Raw genomic sequence first — 18499 nt, 5'->3', positions numbered from 1 at the left:
TCCATACTTATTTTTGTGACCTGGTAACAAAGTCCTAAGTAAAATTACTTACTTGCATTACTGTCTTTATCCTTATTTCCTGTTACATGTGTATTTTTTGATTTTTGATTTGATTTGATTTTATTGATTAGCATTCAAATTCAAATCTCAGTGAAAACAGTGAGAAAAAAAAAAACAAAAAACAGTGAAAACAGAACAAAAATCTACCATAAAGAAAGAAAGCATGAGACAAGGCTAATCAAAAGGTATTGGCTGAAGCATTTGCTTATTACGCCAACCCTTTTCACAAAATATCTTTTTGTATGCAGCTCCTGTACACAGGGCTTGAAGAAAATAATAAAACAAAGCAAAAACCAAACAAAACAAACAAACAAACAAACAAACAAACAAACAAACAAACAAACAAAACAAAGAAAAAAAAACTTTCCACCTTAGATAAGTAACTACATCAAAGTAAAGAATCAAGAGGTTGTTGTTTTTTTTCTCCTTTTTGTTCTTTTCATTCTTGATTTATATATTTTTCTAATACTCTATTTTTAAACATGTTTTTAAACAAGGAAAATGAACTACACCTTTTTAAATCACTGTCATAACTATTCCACAGGTTAACTCCTCTAACAGAAACACATCTCTGCTTTATATTTGTCCTCATCTTGTTTTTCTTAAAGAAATCTGTTCCCCTTAAGTCATATTGACTCTCTCTGACTTTGAACAGCTTCTGAGAGACTTACATTAAACATGGCCAGAGTTTCAAATAATGAGGTCAGCGTATATTCATGTAATCTCTATGACTGCTCTGCAGGACACTCCATATCAGACACCTGGACCTCCATTACTGACAAACAGCTCCCGTGGGCCTTTCTCACCCTGTGTGGAAGGCTCGGGTCTAAAGGTTTCAGGTCCTCTAATCAAGCTGGTCTATTTTTCTAGCAGAAGCTGAGATAGGAGGAGAGCTCAGTGGTGAAAAAGTTTTCTGTCTGTGTGGAAAGGCTCACTGTGGACCTGGAGTAATGACTTCTTATAGAGAAGGCTCATGACAGTGAGGTCAGTGTACTCAAATGAGCTCCACGTCACCCCTCAATCCAAAGGAGGACCTTTGGGATGTGCTGGAACAGGAGAGACACATCATGGATGTACAGCACACAATTTGCTCACCAAATTCTGAAATGTTTTCAGCATCTTTTTGAATCTGTGCCATGAAGAACTGAGACAGCTCTGATGGTAAAATGGGGAAAACCTGATAAAGGCACGTTGTACCAGAGAAAGTGTCAAGTGAGTGTAATTTTGGGACATATGGAACCACCCAGCTTCTGATTGGAGCAGGTGCCCATGACTGCTGTGAAGTCATTTGACTCTGCTAAATGTTTGTTATGTTGTTTCCTAGTGAAGCCCATATGGATTGTAAGGGTTAATAGAGGCGTGTTAGAAAAAAGAAATACACGTGGAAGAAAAAAACTGGAATTATTCTTTCACTCCTTTCTTTTCGTGTCACGTTCATGTTTTTTCCATCATGGGAGTTTGTGGATTTTAGGATTATTTAGAGCTTTTCTCTCAATTACTTCCATTTTTAGTTTTCCATTGTAATCTCTTGATTAACTTTTGTTTCCTGTTTATTTTCTGTTTAGTATTTTGCCTTCGGGTTTATTCGTTGTAGTTCTTTGTGTTAGTTTCAAAGCCTTTTCCAGTGTTTCCCAGAGTCTATTTTCTGTGTCCTGGCTTCAGTGTTTACTTACTTCCTGTTTTAATGTGTTAGCTTGTTTCTTTTGTGTCTTGTGTCAAGTTTTACTTCCTCTGTGTTGTTTTTCTTCTTTCCCATTTGCTCTCCTTAGTTTCCCTCCCATTTCCTATTGTTACATAATCCTGTTTTGACAGCCATCTCCCTTTAATCTTTGAGGTGGCATTTCTTTAACTCCTCAGTGATCTGCCTTTGTGTGCTTCTTGTCTGTTTCTTGGACTTATTTTGCTTTTTTTGCACTGTCTGGACTTGTTGCATCTTTTGGACTTTGGACTGTCCTCATAAAAGGTGCGTTTTCTCCTTGTACAGTATGCATTTGGGTCATCTCATTTCAGATTAATATATTTTAAATGTAACTACTTAGTTGAGTCGCATACATTTATATCTCTTGATGTTATCTGTCTCTGTATGCAGTGTGGAGTAGCTGCAGAGATGTCGCTTGGTTGGTGATTTCTAATCTTTGTGTTTAAGTGACAGTAAAAACTCACCATGACAAACATATAACGGCCCTTTAAGTGAGCGTGAGACTGCATTAAACATTCAGATCACTTCTTACAGCAACAGCAGAAGGACATCATCACATCCAGAGAGGAGTAAACATGAAGGCCACAGTGGGACTGCTGCTTCTGCTGCTCACGGTTTATTACTGCGCTGCTGCACGTAAGTCTGTCAGTCTGCTTCACAGTCTGAAGATAAATGTAATCTGAGGCCCTTTAATGTTTTTATTTGATTGGTCGTAACTTTTACAAGTTACACTGAGAAAATGAGTGAACATTATACCTCAGATTAATTAACTGGGACCACATCTGCAAAAAGGTTTGACAGCATTTCTAGTAGATAATGGCAGATGGTTTGAGCATGAATTGAGGCTGGGGTTTGAGGAAGGCTTCAGAGGGGACTGGTGGCGGCTCCTGGGCCAGTCAGATAGTAGTGCAGGGGAGTGTTTGGAGGAACGCTCCTGCTCCTGAAATTTAGACGAATTATTTCCAATTATACCTGTTTTTATCTGGTTTTAAATAAACTTATTGTTGTTAATCAGTTCTATATGCTGCATTTTAATCTGTTATGAAACTTTTTGGAGGGATTTATTATGATTTTTTATTTTATTTTGTGCAACTGCATTTTAGAAATGTCAATTTCAAGATTCTGAATCACCTTTTTCTCTTAGTTTACAAAACATGTTGAAAATAATATCATCCTCACAGCTGCGTTACCAGCTGGTTAAATGAGCCCCAAATGGATATTTGCATCACTAAAGAACAGCGTCAACTAAGAGGAATTCTGCAGTATTAGCTAGTTATCTTGCCATGAGTCATTTAGGACCATTATAATGATCATGACTAAGGTTGTGTTTATTTTAATCAATACAGATTACTGTCACATGAGTTCTGGTTGAAGGGTTTAATGGGAGCTGATAGTTCATGTTCAGTGAGTGTTAGTAGAGTCAGAAGGGAACAAAGGTTCTGCTGGCTTTAAGAAATCCCTAAATAGCTGTGGTGTTTAAAAATCTTTTTTATTGTCTTTCAGTTCAATCAATGTTCAGATCAGCTGAACCTCAGATTATATTTGGTTGTTAACTTTAACTTATTATTGTTAATGCATTTTACATTTTACAAAACTTGAAAGCAACTCCACTCTGTTTAAATTTTAATCTTGGGCTGATGGGTTATTTTAAAACATCATCAGTGTATATCATAAAGGACCTGAGCGCTCTGACAGTGTTAATGTCACTGCCTTTCTATTTAAAGACTGTCAGTTTCAGCAACAATGCTCAACACCTTTGACACATGCTGCTATGAAACTGAATTTTTTACTGTCTTTTTATTATTTTTTTTCCTTTTAGCTCAACAATTGCTTGAAATGTCTCATGGACAATGCTGTTTCAAATTCTTTACTGGAAGGATACCACCGAAGAAAATAGTCTCTGTCTTCAAGTCTCACAGCGCCTGTCTGGAAAAAGCATTTGTGTATGTCACCACAATGAGTAATTTCAGTAATCGTAATTTCTGAACACAAAACAGAATGCATGAAAACACGAGGCACAGCGTGGTATCTTCTATCCTAACCCTCTTGTAATCTTCCTGCAGGATCGGTACAGCCACCGGGAGGCGCATCTGTGTGAGCCAGAGCGTCACCTGGGCTCAAGAAGCTTTTGCATCAATGACCAATCTGCAGAACGATGATGAATAAAGCTCTTCAGAGTTCACGATCAAGCATAATAAAGCTTTGTGTTATGTTAACCCATGCTAGCAATTTTATAAGACAGCTGCAGCCTGGGTTTTGTACCGGGCATACCCAGTTTCCTGTTTTATATTCTCCTTTTTATATTTTTGGAGTTTTCAGTTTGGATGTTACCTTTGCCTAGGTTATGTTTTTATTCTGATATTGTTAGGTGTTAAGCTTTTCCTGTCCTCCTATGTTCCCCATGCCTAGTTCTGTTTTGCTGTAGTACTTCCTTGATTTAGTTCATCTCTGTCTTCATTTGTACTATGGATTTGCAGCTGCCAACTAAATAAAGGTCAGTCTTTGGTTATTCAAGGTTGCCTCCAAGTCTGCATCTTTGGGTCCATTTCCTGCCTCACCATTAAAGAACGACACGGCTGCAGAATGGAACCAGCAGACCACGCCATGCTTTTGGATGGGAGCTTACTGGAGAGTTTTCATGGCTTCTCAGGATTTAGGCCCAGATATCTGATTCAAAAGATATCAAGGTACTAACAATTGCACTTTCAGATATGAAAAGCATAACCAACTAGCATCCTCAGCTGCTTCCATTCCCAACTATTTTGAACATGCACTCCACAAACACCCACAACGGAGAACAAAAATGAAAAACATTCACACCTCTCTCCTCCATATTCCCCGGTTCCTAGTTGCAGCAACGGCAGCAAACCCGCGCCGAAGCCCTGTCGCATCAGCTGCAGTTAGGGAAGCGAGCGGGAAGCTGGCTATCACAAAAAAAGGGAGCAATGTTTTGCAACAATAAGGTTGTGAAGGTCTTGAGACAGCTCATTGGTTTTACACATAGTGAAATGTTTCTTGCGTGACACCTTGGTAAAATACCTTTTTATAGGCCATTAGTTGGGACGGGACCAGTGGATATTTAAAGTGACACTAGTTGTGTTGTTTTCATGCTGTTAAGCCCATCTTGTAAAGGCAACAGCTGACCCCTGGTGGCCACTTTGATTTGGACTGAATTACACTGATTTTGGGGGATTTTAGGGAAACGTGAAAACACAAGCGGAGAAGAAAGAGGTGTGTTTCAACAAAGTAACTTTTTTATCTTTTTTTTAATCTTGTTTCCAGAATGATTAAAAGTAAGAATTGAAATAAAATTGGTTTCAGAAGAATAATTAGGAAAAAGAGAGCTCTGAATTCAATCTTCCATATCTGATTGCTGTGAGATGTGAGGCTGAGACCAGTGAGGAGTGAAGCTTTCCCAGGATCAGACTCTAGGATGCTTTAGACACATTTAAGCAATAACAGCTTGACCAAAGTGAAAACCGACTGGACTCTGACCAAAAGCTTTTTGTCCAATGAGACGGAGGTGCTGGATTACCTCTGCACCACTGCTGTTCGGCTCTGATGTTCAAAGAGTATGTTTCATTTGTGCAAGCAAAACACATGTAATACATCAGCTGGCATTTATTCAGTAGTTTGTGCATCAGAACTTATCTGCAAGCATGTTCTCCTTGTCTGTGATGGTGGGTCTGGCCCACCTCTGGATCTGTACTCTCACTAATCCATCTGAAAACACTGAGATCATTTTAAAACATCTGTTGCTCATGTAGCTTGCCTTTTGTAGCACTTGGTTGAATATAAGGTCTTAATTCATCTTCACATATTCTCCATGTTTCATAGCAGAACACACAAACTCTGCTGGCAGACAGACTTAAATAATAAAGATCTTTATTTAGCACCGTTTAAGAACTTGGTAAATACTGCATCAACACTCAACAGAAAGTGAACTTCTACTACGTCACAATAAATAAACTTTAACAACAGATTATTTGTTATGATGTTATGAACTACGACATGCTGTCATAGCGACATGGCATCAAAAAACTGCCACTGCCGGACAAACTTACAGAGCAATTTAAAAAAACATGACAGAATACTAAAAACTTTAGAACAACAGGTCAAAAGACAGTAATCAGTCATTTCTATCCCAGAAGTTTATTTTTCTTTTAATGGAAGCATGTTTCTTCTGTTCATGTTCCTAACATATAGTATTTGGATAAACGTACAGCTACACGTTACACGTACAGGAGCTGCTCAGCCACGAAGCTCCCAGCACACAGTGTTTGTGCTGATGTTGCAGGACCATGTTCATACTTGTAAAGGCAGACTGCACATCTGGGTGTATGATGTTTTAACCTTATGATAATGGGGCTGAAAACACCTGAACTGAGGCGTGTGGCCCAATACTGTTGTCCATATAATGTAGATCAGAACTTTACAGCATATATAATAAAATACCTGAGCTCACTGATAGTGTTAATGTAGCTGTCCTTCTACTTAAAGACCCTCAGGCACAGGCTGAGTTTCAGCAGGAATGCTCGACACTTGACACACGCTGCTTCTCAGCTGAAGCTCATAAAATTGAACAGTTTTCCAGACGTTAGATGGTGTCTGCTAGGAAAGTTTAAGCGTGCTCCAATTGTGAAGTTCTAGGTCCATATTAATGTGTTAAATAATTTTTTTTAAAGTCTTCTTTGTTTGTTCGTGTGGCAGTAACGATTTCATTTAATTGTTCCAGGGAAGCAAAAAAATCTTATATAAAAGTTTTTAAAGGCTTTCAGATGAAATTCTGAACATTTAGTCAGCACGAAATTGATATGACTGAACAGATAAATATTGGCCACTAACGTCAACACAAACGTCACATCTTATTTGTTGACGTCAGCCAACAGGGCTAATAGCAGCCTATATTAAAACCTTGTGACCTCAGCGACTCTTCCTCCTTTTAGTGTCTCTGCCCTGAGAGAGTTTCATCAGCGGTGACTCAGGCCTGGGTGACCGTCCCTCTCCTTTGGGTTTGAAAAAGAAGGATTCGTTGAGTTTCATCTGGACCGCTCTGACCTGAGGACCAAAAAAAGTCACAGTGTTACTGAACAGTGGAAGAAACTTCAGTTACTCCTTTTCTCCTGAGAAACATTTCTTACTGCTCAGCAAAAACAGAAATTCTTAAGTGTTTATAATGTCAAAATACACGAACCAACTGAAATGGACAGCCCTGGATAATTTTCTTTCTTGAACATGAGTTGCCCCCAATAAGATGCCTAAATTTGATACCCTCAGCCTCCTAGTAGTGTGTCTACTAGGAGGCTGAGGGGTAGCACTGCTGGTCACCAGTATTTTTAAGGGTGATAAGAGAAATCTGACAGATTGAGAGATGTTTAAAAAAGTGAATGAATCTTCATGCATTGTCCGGGATTGTAACATCTAGTCCTTACTGAATTAATACTTTTTATCGGCCCTGCCAACAACTCGGACATCTACGTGACACTAATTTTTGCAACTTGTCAAAAGAGTCCTAAACAAAAGCATTAAAGGTGACCATATTATCTTTATCCTTATTTTGTGTTATATATGTACTTTTACAAGGTGTTACTCATAATCAACATGGCCTCAAATATTGAAGTCAGCGTACATGCACGTAATCCTTATTAGTGCTCTGGACATACGATATCAACAATGGTTTTCTAGTCTTGGTTATTGGAACTAGTCAAAGAACGTCTGTCACTGATTGAAAGATAATAATAATAATAATATATACATTATTGATCCCTGTGGGGAAATTCCTCTCTGCATTTAACCAATTCACTCAGCCATTGGGCGCCTGGGGAGCAGCGTGTAGGGACGGTACCTTGCTCAGGTACCTTCCAATCATGGGGCCACCACGCTACCTACTGAGCAACCCCTGCTCCTAAAACTTTGAACAACACAATGGTCGCTACTAGGGCTGGGTATCGTCACTGATTTCTAGAATAGATTCGATTCTGATCCACAAGGTCCCGAATCGATTCGATCCACGATTCGATTCAATCCGATTCGATTTTAATCGGGGAAATTTTGCCTCAGTCAGAAATACTATAATTCTGATCACGCATCAGTACATTTCCATATTTTTATATCTATAAAAAGAAAGCTGACACTTGCGAGACTTTATCAAAGGTGTAAGCATCACAGCAGATGCCTTTGTGTCAAAGTAACACAGAAAAACATGAAGGAGATTTTCCTGGCCTGGGATTTTATAGCAGATGACCTTAAAAATATTCTGCAGTAGATCAAAACGAAAGAAAACCATTAATCAACACATGAACATTACCTGATGCTGCTGAAGTGAAGCAGAGCAAAGTTACAGAATTGCAACACAGCTAAGTGTTTTGCAATTTTGCATAATTTTAAAAAGTTTAAATTTGTTCATAATTGAACAGCAGAAATGAGGCTTTCTTTTCAGAAGCGAGTAAAAGGGGGGAAAAAACAGCGGCCGACAGCGCTGTAAACAACGGCAGACTTGTGTGTAATAAGCAAGCGAGAGAGAGAGAGAGAGAGCGAGCGAGCTCTGCATGAAGTGTGATTTTATTGTGGTGGAAGCAAAACAGCAAAACTGGGAGGGAATTCATGACGATGTTTAGTGTGAAGTGTAGTTTGGATCTTCTTTTGCTGCTGGTTCAGTCAATATTGTTTGGAGAGAGATAAAAACCTACAGCTTCTGAATCTAGCGCAAAAAGGGCGTAAACACAAAGCGCGGACTCGCCGAAACATCAGAATCAGCGAGCTGTCGGCTTCCAGCCCCGACCGTGTCCGTGCCGTCGGGTGAGAAAGCCACATCTCCGCGCTTTGTGTTTACGTCTTTGTGCAGAATCCGTGTACCTGCTCTTATTTACTGCTTTAGCTGTTTGGTGGTTGCTGAAATTTTGTGAGGTTTAACCCGAGATTCTTGCATTTCGGGCAAAATAAATTTATATTCAAAAATCGATTCAGCATTTTAATAAATCGATATCACGTTATCCAAGCTAGAATCGATTTTAATCGATAAATCGATAATCAAAACCCACCTGTAGTCGCTACTAGCGTGAGAGTGTCCTTAGAGCTGGTTAACTGACCCTGCCGCCACTCTGCTGGTGAGTGTGTGTTTATATTGAATACTTTTAGTAAAAAATAGGATACAGGATAGGCTTTGAGTGGCAAAGAATGGGAAAATAAATATCAATAATTTGTAACTGTTAAATCTGTTTTTCATATTTTATCATGGTTCTTACACCTAAATCTTCCACAAACTAATCTTTACAGTCATACTTTTATTTTTTTTAAATCTCCCAGTAATCTCCTAAAAGAGCTGTACATTACATTTTTTTTCCACAAACAGGATAAAACAGCAGAATTCCCAGTGGGAATTCAGTGGGACATCTTACGCCAGTATTTTCAGTATTTTTGTGAAAAAAAAGAGAGAACTGCGATTTCAAGAGGCTTGAAGCTGAAAAACACGTAAAAAGATATCTGGTGTTAGCTCTGAAGTTTGTAATATAAAGTTCAATATGTAAGATGAATTAATTTATCATCTGTTGCTCTGTAACTACACAAATAGGATCATGTGGTATCACCTGAATCAGGTCCAGCTTGTCAGCGCGGCACGGCTGCTCGCTGTCCTCGCTGGATGTCGTTGTATCAGCAGACTTTTGATCAGATTCTGACAACTGCGGACTGGGAGTTGTTTCTCCTCGACCCAAAAGCACCTGATTTTCTTTCACAAGTGAAGACCCAGATGGACCCATGCCTCCTTCTCCTTCACGGTTGACCTCCATTACTGACAAACAGCTCCTGTGGTCTTTTCTCACCCTGTGTGGAAGGCTCAGGTCTAAAGGTTTCACGTCATCGAAACAAACAGCTGGTCTACTTTTCTGGCAGAAGCTGAGGTAGGAGGAGAGCTCAGTGGTGAAGAAGTTTTCTGTCTGTGTGGAAGAGCTCACTGTGGACCTGGCAGGAAGTAATGACTTATTAATATGTGGCAGGCATGAAGGGGAACGCTCTCCAAGATCCAGGGAGGAGTCGACAATGATTGGCTCCTCCAGGAAAGGATGCCCCTCACTGAGCTTTAAATGCACTGAACGTGAGACTCTTTGCTCTCCAGATAAGTTTGTGTTTTCTTGTTTCAGAAGGGACTTTTTTCTCTGCTTATGTATCTTAGGATGTCCTTTACCTTCTTCAGGTTCTTCTGGGTTTGGCTGCACAAAGAGCTGATGAGGCTGTGAGTCATGTGGCCATTTTTCTGATTCTTCATGAAATTGTTTAAGCTGTTGGCACTCGCCTTGCTGTGTTCGCACCTGAGGAGATAGCATAAGGGCATTGACTTCCCCGCTGGAGGGTTCGGAGAGCGATGTTCTGAAAGTCTTCTGGGTAATAAACAAGTCCTGGCTGTTGATGTCATCACTGGTGCCCTGAGAGTCCTGATCGCGGCTGTTCCCCGTCACTGCGTCCTGTGAACAGCTCTCAGCGCCTTTCACAGCCGCCTCCTCTTTGGTGGAGGATGACACAAGTTTAGGCCGTTTGACACGGATGTAACAGGGTGACACTTCAAACACCACTTTTTTTTTTCTTTTGCATTTCTTTTTGGAGTCTTGAGTCAGACGATCAGGCTTCAGCTTTTCATTTTGTTGCGGCTTTGATGCTTCAGGCTTCTCAAAAGGTTTTTCCTGGGCACTACCGCACTGTTTAAATACAACACTGCTGCCTAGCTCTAAGGCCAGTCTCCTTCTTTGCCTTTCTTTCTTCTTTTCCTTTTTCTTTTGTTTCCTTTCCTTCTTTTCTTCTTTGAGCTGGGAGTTTTTCTTTTTCTTCTGGATGCTCTCTTGTGGTTTCACAGTCATGTTGGTTTTGTCTTTTTTGTCTTTTTTGAGATCTTTTTTTCTTTTTCTTTTCTGATTTTCCAAAATGAAGTCTGTCTCCTCAAAGTCAATCATGATTCTGTTTAACAGGAAAAGGAAAGTAGATTATTCTCAAATACACCAAGTTTATGGTTCTTTTTTGTATAACGAATTAATTTTATTACAGCAAAGACAAACATACCATTCAATAATATTGATGTCATATCACTAAGTGTGCTATGTTTTTGTTTAGAGCCTTACCAAGAGCCTAAAGCATTACACAAACTCTCCCACACTTTACATTATATCAGAAAGAGACACGACACTCAAAGAATCCTGAATACTTTGCATTACATAATTTGATGAGAAGATTAATAGGTAACAACAGTCATTGGAAACCAAAATCAGCAATGCTTTGAGGACTGTTTTCAAAATCATACCAACAACATTAAAAATTGAAATCCGAGGCTGATCAAACTTGTGCCATAATGTGGATGAGTCATGTTTATGGACCCCATGTCCATAAGACCCTCCGGGACACTGTCGAAAGATCAGGCTCCTCTCAGAGCTAAATCAGGTCACTGATGGGCTCCTGGAACTCTGTGGTGCTTTTTGGCAGCTTTGGATGCTCGTAACATCCCAGATTCTCAATTTGATTCAAATCTGGGGAACATGAGGGCCATCAGTGAAATGAATACCTTCATTATACAAGAACTGCCTTTACCCTTTTGCCACATGAGGCTGGGAATTGTCCTGTTTTGGTCCTGCTGGAGGTCCTTTTCTAGGCCTCCAGCAGTGCTCCTTGGGCAGATACTGGTCCTGCTGCTAGTTTGATGTCATTTTGTAGCCCTGACCAGCTCCTCTCACGTAACATCACTTCTCCTGGTATCTCTTGAGATTGTAGTGGGAGACACAGCAAACCTTCTTGCAACAAGATGCGTGGATGTGGTATCAGGGAGGAGCGGGACTACTTGTGCAACGTGAATGGCTGCAGGCGCAGTCTCATTGTGCCAGCAGTGATAAAAACACATAAAAAACTAAACTAAACTAAAACATATCTCAGAAGGGATAAGAAGCAATGATGTGTGGCCACCATCTCATGTTCTACTAGTGACTCAAGCAGAAGACATTTATGAGATTAAAAATTTAGACTGAAATGAAGTTTTTCTTTTACTTTTACAACACCGGTGAACATCCAAGGGAAAGACATTGAGATAGTGGACTCTTATAAGTACCTGGGTGTTCACCTCAACAATAAACTGGACTGGACTACAAATACAGACATCCTGTATAAGAAGGGCCAGAGTCGACTCCACCTGCTGAGGAGACTGAGGTCATTCGGAGTCTGCAGGACTCTGTTAAGGACATTCTATGACACTGTGGTAGCATCTGCCCTTTTCTATGCAGTGGCCTGCTGGGGTAGTGGATGCACGGACAGGGACAGGAGCAGGATTGACAAATTGGTGCGGAGGTCTAGCTCCGTGCTGGGATGTCCCCTGGAGTCTGTGGAGGTGGTTGGCAAGAGGAGGATGTTAGTAAAGCTGACATCCATCATGAACAACCCACATCACCCACTGCATGAGTATGTGAGTGGGCTGAGCAGCTCCTTTAGTCAGAGACTGAAACACCCTCGCTGCAGGAAGGAGCGCTTTCGCAGATCATTCATCCCAACAGCAGTTAGACTCTATAACTCCTCAATCACGATGTCATAAGTCACTGGACACTGAACATCCACGGTCACCACTTCATGCATAATGGACCTTCCATGTGTACGGACATGTGCAGGTATATATGTATGTATATGTATGCATTTGTATATTTAGTGTGTACATGTGTGTGTGTACATGTCTATACATAGGAATAGTAGTGGTACAATAGTTATGTCAAGCTATATAGTTTATGTCTTCCATATTTCCAACCATATCCATAATCACATACTGTGTATGCTACCATTGTATATAGTGTATTATCTTACTTTTTTTCATTGATTGTACTTATTTGTATTTCCTTCTGATGTCTGTACCTGAGCTGAGGTGACGCAAAAATTTCCCCGTTGTGGAATCAATAAAGTCTTATCTTATCTTATCTCTTTCTTACTTTGAGTACATTTCAGAACCTGTACTTTTTCACTTTTACTTGAGAAAAGAATTTGAATCTGTACCTTTTTCAGCGCTTTTATTTAAGTACATAATGTGTATACTTTTGCCACCTCTGCCTCTATGTGAGTGAAGTTGCCCCCCCCCCCCCCCCCCTTCTTCAAATCCAACAAAAGTGGTATCAAACGTTTGTGCTAATTTGTGCTGCAAAAATTTTCTTTTGTGCTGCTATCATTTTAAAGATATTAATAAAAATTTCTAGAGGTCATCAGAGGTCAACCAGCCCCCCCACATGAATTAAATCAAACAAAATGGGTGTCAATCAACTGTGCTACGTTTGTGCTGGTTTGTGCTGCTAAAATTGTTGTTTGTGCTGCTTCTGTTTTAAAGATATTAATGAAAATGTAAAGGTCAAAAGGTCAACCAGCCCCCCCCACAATACCCAAATCAAACAAAATTCATGTCAAACGTTTGTGCTGGTTTGTGCTTCAAAAATTTTCGTGTGTGCTGCTATTATTTTAAAAATCTTAATAAAATAACGTCTTGATGCGTGCCTAATCATCCAGGTAAGTAAATCCCAAAGGGTTGATACTGTTCATCTGGACATTTTCAGTGGGAGAAACATTTCATCACTCATCCAAGTGACTTCTTCAGTCTCAGCTGACTGCAGGAGAACCTTCCAGATGAGGCAGGTGCAGTAGATCTCCTGGGGAGGGAGGCAAGAGAGGTCCCCACAATGCTCTCGGCTGCTCTCACTACCCGTTGTCATTTTTTCCTGCAGAACCCAATGCAGGAGTCATACCACACAGTGATGCAGCTGGTGAGGATACTCTTAACTGTGCCTCTGTAGAAGGTGCTCATAATGGGGGTTGAATCTCTTGTGCTTCTCAGTTTGCAGAGGAAGTAGAGTCGCTGTTGGTCTTCTCCACATTCAGGGACAGGTTTTTGTTGCTGTACCACTCTGCAAGATGGTTAACTTCACCCCTGTAGTAGATCTCGTTGTGGGTCAGCAGAATGAAGAGAAGGGGGCTCAACACACATCCTTGGGGAGCCCCCGTATTCAGTGTTCTTGGGCTGCAGGTGTTGCTGTCGACCCGTACTGTCTGCTGTCTTCCTGTCAAGAAATCTAGCAGCCCGTTATACAGCAAGGTGCTGATCCCCAGCAGATCCAGTTTGTGAATGAGTTGCTGAGTTCGGTATGCGAACTCAAATGGATCCAGGTTGGGCGAAAGCGATAATTTGATTTGATGCATGACTAACCGTTCAAAGCACTTAATAAGGGTTAGGGTGAGCAGCACCAAGTTCCTGGGGGTCCACATCAGTGAGGACCTCTCCTGGACCACTAACACAGCATCACTGGCCAAGAAAGCACAACAGCGCCTCTACTTCCTGCGCAAACTCAAGCGGGCAAGTGCTCCACCACCCATCCTGACCACATTCTACAGAGGAACTATTGAAAGTATCCTCTCCAGCTGCATCACTGTGTGGGGCGGTAGCTGCACTGACTATAACAGGAAAGCTCTACAACGCATTGTGAGAACAGCTGAGAGGATAGTTGGTGTACCACTCCCCTCCCTGCAAAACATTTACACCACTCGCCTCGCCCGCAAAGCCATCACAATTGTCAACGATGCAACCCACCCCGCGCACTGTCTGTTCAGCCTCCTGCCCTCTGGAAAGAGATACAGAAGTCTCCGCTCCCGCACTACTAGGCTCACCAACAGCTTCATCCACCAGGCTGTGAGACTGCTGAACTCTCTTCCCTCCTGGCTCCCAGCCAGCAGAATCACCAGATTGGCAGAAGTATAGGAAGACAGACTGGACTCTACCCCTCCCACCCACCCCCACCCCCATCCACGCACACTCTCCAACAAGGAAACACTCTCTGAACTAAGAACTGGAAAACATTCCTGACTGGAAACAACTACCTCTGCATTGCAATTGCACACACCTGCTGCTATATATTTTTAGTATTTCTTTTAGCACTATTTGTATTATTATATTACTATTACTGCTGCTATAGTCTTATGCTGCATTAAAACAAAATACCCCTACCAACCACAACCTGGGACTACCTCAAGTAGACTAGTATACTATTTTCCAGGGAACACTGTTGGAACACTTTTATTTATTTTTTTGTCTATCCTGTTACCTATTTAATATTACCTTATTGTTAGGGCTGTTTTTTGTTGTGCATCTGCACTTTATTGTTGTCAATGTCTACGCATGGGACAGTGTGAAACGTAATTTTAATTCCTTTGTATGGCAAGTACATTTGAAGAAATTGACAAATAAAGTTTTCTATTCTATTCTATTCTATTCTATAATGATGGAGGTGAGTTTGACAGGACAGTAGTCCTTAAAGCAGGAGGTAGATGACTTCTTGGGTACAGTAATGATGGTGGAGGCTTTGAGGCATGTGGGAACGACGGCCTGACCCTAGTGATGTGTTAAAGATGTCTGTGAAGACATTTGGGAGTTCCACAGCATAGTCCATCAGTGCTCGTCCAAGGATGTTATCAGGACCTGGAGCTTTGCGTGTATTGATTTTGGCAAGGGATCTCTGTGACATCATCGATGCATTTTGGGATGTAAGCAATGACAGTTTCTGTATATTCCTGAAAGTCTGTGGTGTTGTCATGTGTGGCAGCCTGTGGTGGAAAAGCAGTCTTGCAGTGCCTCTGAGGACCCTTCTGGCCACACCTGTACCTGCTTATGAACTGGTTTGGTGACTTTGACCAGGGGACTTTGAAGAAGGTAGGGGGGCCAACTTCACTCACATGTGTTTATAAAGTTGGGAAAACCTGCAGTCAGCTGAGACTGAAGAAGTCACTTGGATGAGTGACGTTTCTCCAACTGAAAATGTCCAGATGAACAGTATCAACCTTTTGGGATTTACTTACCTGGATGATTAAGCACACATCAAGACGTTATTTTATTAATATTTTTAAAATGATAGCAGCACAAACAAAAATGTTTGCAGCACAAACCAGCACAAACATAGCACAAACGTTTGACATAAATTTTGTTTGATTTGGGTAATGTGGTGGTGGGGGGCTGGTTGACCCTTTGACCTTTACATTTTCATTAATATCTTTAAAACAGAAGCAGCACAAACAACAATTTTAGCAGCACAAACGTAGCACAGTTGATTGACACCCATTTTGTTTGATTTAACCTCCTAGGACCTGGCGTCCACATATGTGGACATCACATTTTCGGTTATTTAGACCAAAATACTCAATCTTGCTCTAGAAGGGCCTGATATCCACCTACGAGGACATTATACTGCTACAGTTCTATCAAAATTTTAAACGAATATCCTCATATGTGGCTCTTATTTTTCTTAAAAATAAAAATAAGGTAAAAAAAATAAAATCTGGTAATTCTTTGTTTTTACATTCATCGGGCCCCAATATGCCCAAATATCAAAGAGAAATTAAAAATGAATGCCGTGGAAGAGTTCGGCTCATAGGAGGTTAATTAACGTGGGGGGGCTGGTTGACCTCTGATGACCTCTAGAAATTTTTATTAATATCTTTAAAATGATAGCAGCACAAAAGAAAATTTTTGCAGCACAAACCAGCACAAACGTAGCACAAACGTTTGATACCACTTTTGTTGGATTTGAAGAAGGGGGGGGGGGGCAACTTTACTCACATCCTCTAGCCTGGCTTTAACACTTCACTCCATCCTAAAAGGTGAGGGGAATGATACGAATCAGCGACTGAAACCTACTGAATGGAAGTATTTCGTGTGCTTCTCCACACGTTTCTTCCCCTTTCTGTACCTTATTATAAATTATGGTGCCTAAATCAGTAAGCTCCTATATAACTGGTTACTACTGACGTTTCAAACTAAACTGTTTAATGGTTGTAGGACCAAGCAAGGTTATGCTATCTTTACTTTTATTTGAAGATTCTAAGTACAAGTGGAGTGTGTAACATTGTAGCGATCAGTGTAACTGAATCTGGGGATTAGCAACACGAGTTAAAATGACTATATTACAGGGTAATGGATGTTCACTCACTTTTTTTCCAGTTCAAGGTGGCGGCGGGTGGGGGTGGGAGCTTTAGCCTATCCCAGGTTAAGAAGGGGAAAAAACCCGTGGCGAATTATCAGAAGAATAGACTGAAAGTTGAGGTTTTAAAAGTCAATTTCGTAGGTCAACTATTCCGGAGGGCGCTATTACCTGTTTAGAGCCTGAAAATTATAATATCATTATACAGAAACCTTTTTTTTTTAACATAAGCTAATTGTTACCTCCGAGGGCAGCTTCAGCTCCAGCCACAAACAGCACTTCAAAGGGACCGCCGAGAGTTCATGCGGCGTTCACGGACTTCTGTTAAATCCCGACTCTTGAGAGTTAGTGGAACGCGTATTAAAATATTTAGACATAATGCATTAGAAAAGCTAAGTGTATAAAATGGGGTTTTGTTTTTTATTGCTTGTAAATAGTTTACATTTCCCTGCTGTCACAGGTTACCAGTCCATCACAAAGAAAGACAGAGAGGTGTTTAGACTCATACTGGCTGATTTATTTCCATCAGACTTTATGAACATGTTTCTGGACTGTGAGAGAACAATACAAACTCCACAGAAGGACCCAACAAGTAAGCAATTTTCTTGTTTCCCACTAAGGGCAAGCACACTAACACTTTCACCTAGTGAAACACTGTCACCTAGTGGTAGACCAAATACTTTTACCAATAGTATTTTAAACTACAGTTTAAGACATGTACTCATAACAACGTATTAAAAAAAAATTAAGGGGCATGGCGTTGGTGGGTATAAAAATCCATGAAAAAATAACGTTTTTTCACATTAAAGTGGCAAATTTTGGAGAAAAAAAGCGTGAAAACTTGGTGAGAAAATGACTAAATATATCTATAATTATATATTTAGATATATAATATATAAATCTCCCTCTACCATTGCTTTTTCTAAAGAAATTACTGTACTGTGATTCTATTATAACTTATGGGCAGATTTGGGGCTCAACATAGCAATATACAGTGCAGAAGTCTTGAGCCGCCAAACAACACAGCTTGAACTGTCTTAGCAAAGCGCTCCTGTAATTTCTTTCAATAGTCTTCAGGAATATATATATATATGTGTGTGTGTGTGTGTGTGTGTGTGTGTGTGTGTGTGTGTGTGTGTGTGTGTGTGTAGGGAGAGAAGGGAGAGAAAGATGTATGTATGTATGTATGTATATATATATATATATGTATATATATATATATATATATATATATATATATGTATGTATGTATGTATAAAACCCTTTCCCTGGGAACTTTGCACATATACCAGAAGTATGTTTTGTGTTGCCATGCAGACTCCCAAAATTGTCAGCTATTTTTGGTCTGCCTGGGAGTTTGAAGGATGCTATGAGTAAGACTTTTGCTGCCCTGCAGCTCTAAATGACCGCAGTCTGTGGGGGCTGATGGGGGTGATTAACACGTATGACTCAGACGATACTTTGCCTCAGGGTGAGATTTCTACTCTTTTCACTCTGTTGTGGGTTTACAAAAGAATTTAGATACTAAAACAGCAACAATAAGCTCTGACACATGTGGAATAATCATTGTTTTTCGGTGGGGTCTAACATGTGGACTGATTTAAATCTCCTCATGTGAAGACTGACAATGAAGACCTATCAAAGGCATTAGCATGTTGGATGTTATTCCTATAATTCCTCATCTTAATGTTCCCATTGTGCTCCCACGTGAATCGTATTGGGGGCATCTCATTTTCATCCGGGGGGAGTTTTTCTGTTTCCATGCCAACCACATGGA

General features: G+C 40.4%; 2 protein-coding genes across 5 annotated transcripts; one reads left to right on the top strand and one right to left on the bottom strand.

Moving 5' to 3' along the window:
• The first annotated feature begins 1831 nt into the window (after positions 1–1831).
• On the top strand, positions 1832–4273 carry LOC146706567 (C-C motif chemokine 4-like). 3 transcript variants are annotated; one of them, XM_085464769.1, is made up of 5 exons: positions 1832–2023; positions 2150–2177; positions 2294–2395; positions 3579–3702; positions 3823–4273. In XM_085464769.1, the coding sequence occupies exons 2-5, from the start codon at positions 2168–2170 to the stop codon at positions 3923–3925; spliced, it is 339 nt and encodes a 112-aa protein (XP_085320895.1). In that variant the 5' UTR covers positions 1832–2023; positions 2150–2167; the 3' UTR covers positions 3926–4273. The 3 variants fall into 3 exon arrangements, with proteins under 3 accessions (XP_085320895.1, XP_085320897.1, XP_085320896.1); XM_085464771.1 differs by lacking the exon at positions 2150–2177 and having other exon boundaries at positions 2300–2395; XM_085464770.1 differs by lacking the exon at positions 2150–2177.
• Positions 4274–5640: 1367 nt separating this feature from the next.
• On the bottom strand, positions 5641–17008 carry LOC146706566 (uncharacterized). Of its 2 annotated transcripts, none has more exons than XM_085465269.1 (3): positions 16965–17008; positions 9346–10705; positions 5641–6817 (listed from the first exon to the last, which is right to left on the bottom strand). In XM_085465269.1, the coding sequence occupies exons 2-3, from the start codon at positions 10699–10701 to the stop codon at positions 6683–6685; spliced, it is 1491 nt and encodes a 496-aa protein (XP_085321395.1). In that variant the 5' UTR covers positions 10702–10705; positions 16965–17008; the 3' UTR covers positions 5641–6682. The 2 variants fall into 2 exon arrangements, with proteins under 2 accessions (XP_085321395.1, XP_085321394.1); XM_085465268.1 differs by having other exon boundaries at positions 16732–17002.
• Between the last annotated feature and the right edge of the window lie 1491 nt (positions 17009–18499).

The sequence above is a fragment of the Copadichromis virginalis genome, linkage group LG7, assembly GCF_057382275.1.
Source record: "Copadichromis virginalis isolate Kocher_CV1m ecotype Utaka linkage group LG7, C_Virginalis_male_GT1.1, whole genome shotgun sequence".
NCBI lineage: Eukaryota > Metazoa > Chordata > Actinopteri > Cichliformes > Cichlidae > Copadichromis > Copadichromis virginalis.
The sequence above is the reverse complement of the archived record's forward strand: the minus strand, read 5'-3'. Positions and strand labels throughout refer to the sequence as shown.